This window comes from Amblyraja radiata, chromosome 28 (assembly GCF_010909765.2).
Source record: "Amblyraja radiata isolate CabotCenter1 chromosome 28, sAmbRad1.1.pri, whole genome shotgun sequence".
In the NCBI taxonomy this organism is placed as follows: Eukaryota; Metazoa; Chordata; class Chondrichthyes; order Rajiformes; family Rajidae; genus Amblyraja; species Amblyraja radiata.
Window position 1 is genome coordinate 33,734,185 of NC_045983.1, and position 2,751 is coordinate 33,736,935.

The 2,751-nt window shown below is 48.9% G+C and overlaps 1 protein-coding gene across 1 annotated transcript in view; it reads right to left on the reverse strand.

Annotated features, from left to right (window-relative positions):
• The window catches only part of LOC116989180 (seizure protein 6-like), a 68,011-nt gene extending 65,731 nt beyond the window's left edge, over positions 1–2,280 (reverse strand). Inside the window, exon 1 of the mRNA XM_033046404.1 lies at positions 2,163–2,280. Coding sequence (XP_032902295.1) covers positions 2,163–2,280 — 118 coding nt within the window. The remainder of the gene's footprint in view (positions 1–2,162) is intronic.
• Positions 2,281–2,751: the final 471 nt, after the last annotated feature.

Sequence of the window (2,751 nt, forward strand, 5' to 3'; positions counted from 1 at the left end):
TCAGACTCTAGAAGAACAAGTCTCGACCCGAAACATCACCCATTCCTTCTCTCCAGAGGTGCTGCCTGTCCCGCTGAGTTACTCCAGCATTTGTGTCTACCTTCGATTTAAACCAGCATCTGCAGTTCTTTCTTACACACAGCACAAATCATAGTCTCTTGCCCAGGGTAGGAGAATCGAGAACCAGAGGACATGGGTTTAAGGTGAGAGGGGAAAGATTTAATAGGAATCTGGGGGGTGTATGGAACGAGCTGCCGGAGGAGGTAGTTCAGGCTGGGACTTTCGCAATGTTTAATAAACATTTAGACAGGTACATGGATAGGACAGGTTTAGAGTGATATGGACCAAGTGTGTGTGATTCGTGTAGATGGGACATGTTGGCTGGTGTGGGCATGTAGGGCTGAAGGGCCTGTTTCCACGCTGTATGATGCTATGACTATGACAAATCACAGATTAGCATTCCCACTCAGTACCGTGCTGGGCGCTATTTATTCATTATTATATTTATTCCAAACCCATAGCTAGCTTGCAGTTATAATTTTTAATTTAATTTTTAATTTAATTTTTTAATTTTGGATATCCAGCGCGAAAACAGACCCTTCGGCCCACCGGGCATTCATACTATCCCGCACACATTAGGGACAAGTTTACATTTACGCCAAGCCAATTATCCCACAAACCTGCACGTCTTTGGAGTGCGAGAGGAAACCGAAGATCTCGGAGAAAACCCGCGCGGGTCACGGGGAGAACGTGCAAACTCCGTACAGGCAGCGCCCGTAGTCGGGATGGAACCCGGGTCTCCGGCGCTGCGAGGCAGCAACTCTACCGCTGCGCCACCGTGCTGCCTGTAAAGCCCCAAGGTCTAAGAACAGTAGCACAGGCGGAGGCCCTGGGCACAGACTGCCGGTGAGGGTCGGTCTGCCATAACTCCTATCCGTCATAACGAGGTCTATAATAACACGGCTTCACTAATCATTACACCCGACCAGCTCACTGTCAATCATATCCGGGTACATTGAGTGTTTTTAAAATAAAATGAGCTTGTCACCGAGTTTCTTGACAGATGGATGTCGTCAGTATCTGGTGCAGATGAGGAATTGAAAGACACCGTGGGCATTGCTTCCTACATTGTATTACTCTGTGACTGGCTTATGGAAAGCGGTTTTTAAAGTTCCATGTTTTTTCTGGCAGACTGCACCGACATTTGACGTACACTTAAGCACTGCTGATTATATTAGTGTGTGTGTGTGTGTGTGTGTGTGTGTGTGTGTGTGTGTGTGTGTGTGTGTGTGTGTGTGTGTCTGTGTGTGTGTGTGTGTGTGTGTGTGTGTGTGTGTGTGTGTGTGTGTGTTTGTTTGTGTGTGTGTGTGTGTGTGTGTGTGTGTGTGTGTGTGTGTGTGTGTGTGTGTGTGTGTGTGTGTTGAACTGCTGCGTTACAGCACACACTGCAAGATTCACAGAATCACTAGAGGCAGACAGACAATAGGCAATAGGTGCAGGAGCAGGCCATTCGGCCCAGCACCGCCATTCAATATGATCATGGCTGATCATCCACATTCACATTCAGTACCCCGTTCCTACTTTCAAGACAGAGCTAGATAGGGCTCTTAAAGATAGCAGAATCAGGGGATATGGGGAGAAGGCAGGAACGGGGTACTGATTGGGGATAATCAGCCATGATCACATTGGATGGCGGTGCTGGCTCGAAGGGCCGAATGGCCTACTCCTGCACCTATTGTCTACTGTCTATTGCCTTCTCCCCATATCCCCTGACTCCACTATTTTTAAGAGCCCTATCTAGCTCTCTCTTGAAAGTATCCAGAGAACCGGCCTCCACCGCCCTCTGAGGCAGAGAATCCCACAGACTCACAACTCTCTGTGTGAAAAAGTGTTTCCTCGTCTCCGTTCTAAATGGCTTACCCCTTATTCTTGAACTGTGGCCCCTGGTTCTGGACAGTTTAACATAAACATCCACCACAGTGGAATCAACATTCCTCACTGTGATGGAAGGCAAAGTCCAGTCATCTTCTCCTTTGTTCACCCGTGGTCGGGGCACTTGCCGCTGCTGACGGTCCGATATCCAAGCCCTCTCGTCGGGATGATCGAAACTCCAGTGCCGGGAAGGACTGGAACATGGAGCTCCCAAATCGGACGCTTCTTACCGGAGACTACGGGCTTCACGGTGTTAATGTCCGCAGGCCCCGGCAAAAGATCCCAGGCTCCGCGATAGTAAGTCCGTGCCGCACCCACGGCTTGAAGATCCGGGCCGGACCGCTCCATGTTGTAGGCTGCAGGGCACGGAGAAAATCGCATCTCTGTCGAGGTAAGTGACTGGAAAAAGTTTCCCCCGATCCCACCCTCACCCCCCACCCCCCATTTAAAACATACCAAGAGCCAGATTTAGATGGATGAGAGGGTATCTTATAGAAACATATAACATTCTTTAGGGATTGGACACGCTAGATGCAGGAAAAATGTTCCCGATATTGGGGGAGTCCAGAAACAGGGGTCACACACAGTTTAAGAATAAGGGGTTGGCTATTTAGGACTGAGATGAGGACAAACCTTTTCACCCAGAGAGTTGTAAATCTGTGGAATTCTCTGCCACAGAAGGCAGTGGAGGCCGATTCTCTGGATGTTTTCAAGAGAGAGTTAGATTTAGCTCTTAGGGTTAATGGATATGGGGGAAAAGCAGGAACAGGGCACTGATTTTGGATGATCAGCCATGATCACATTGAATGGCGGTGCTGG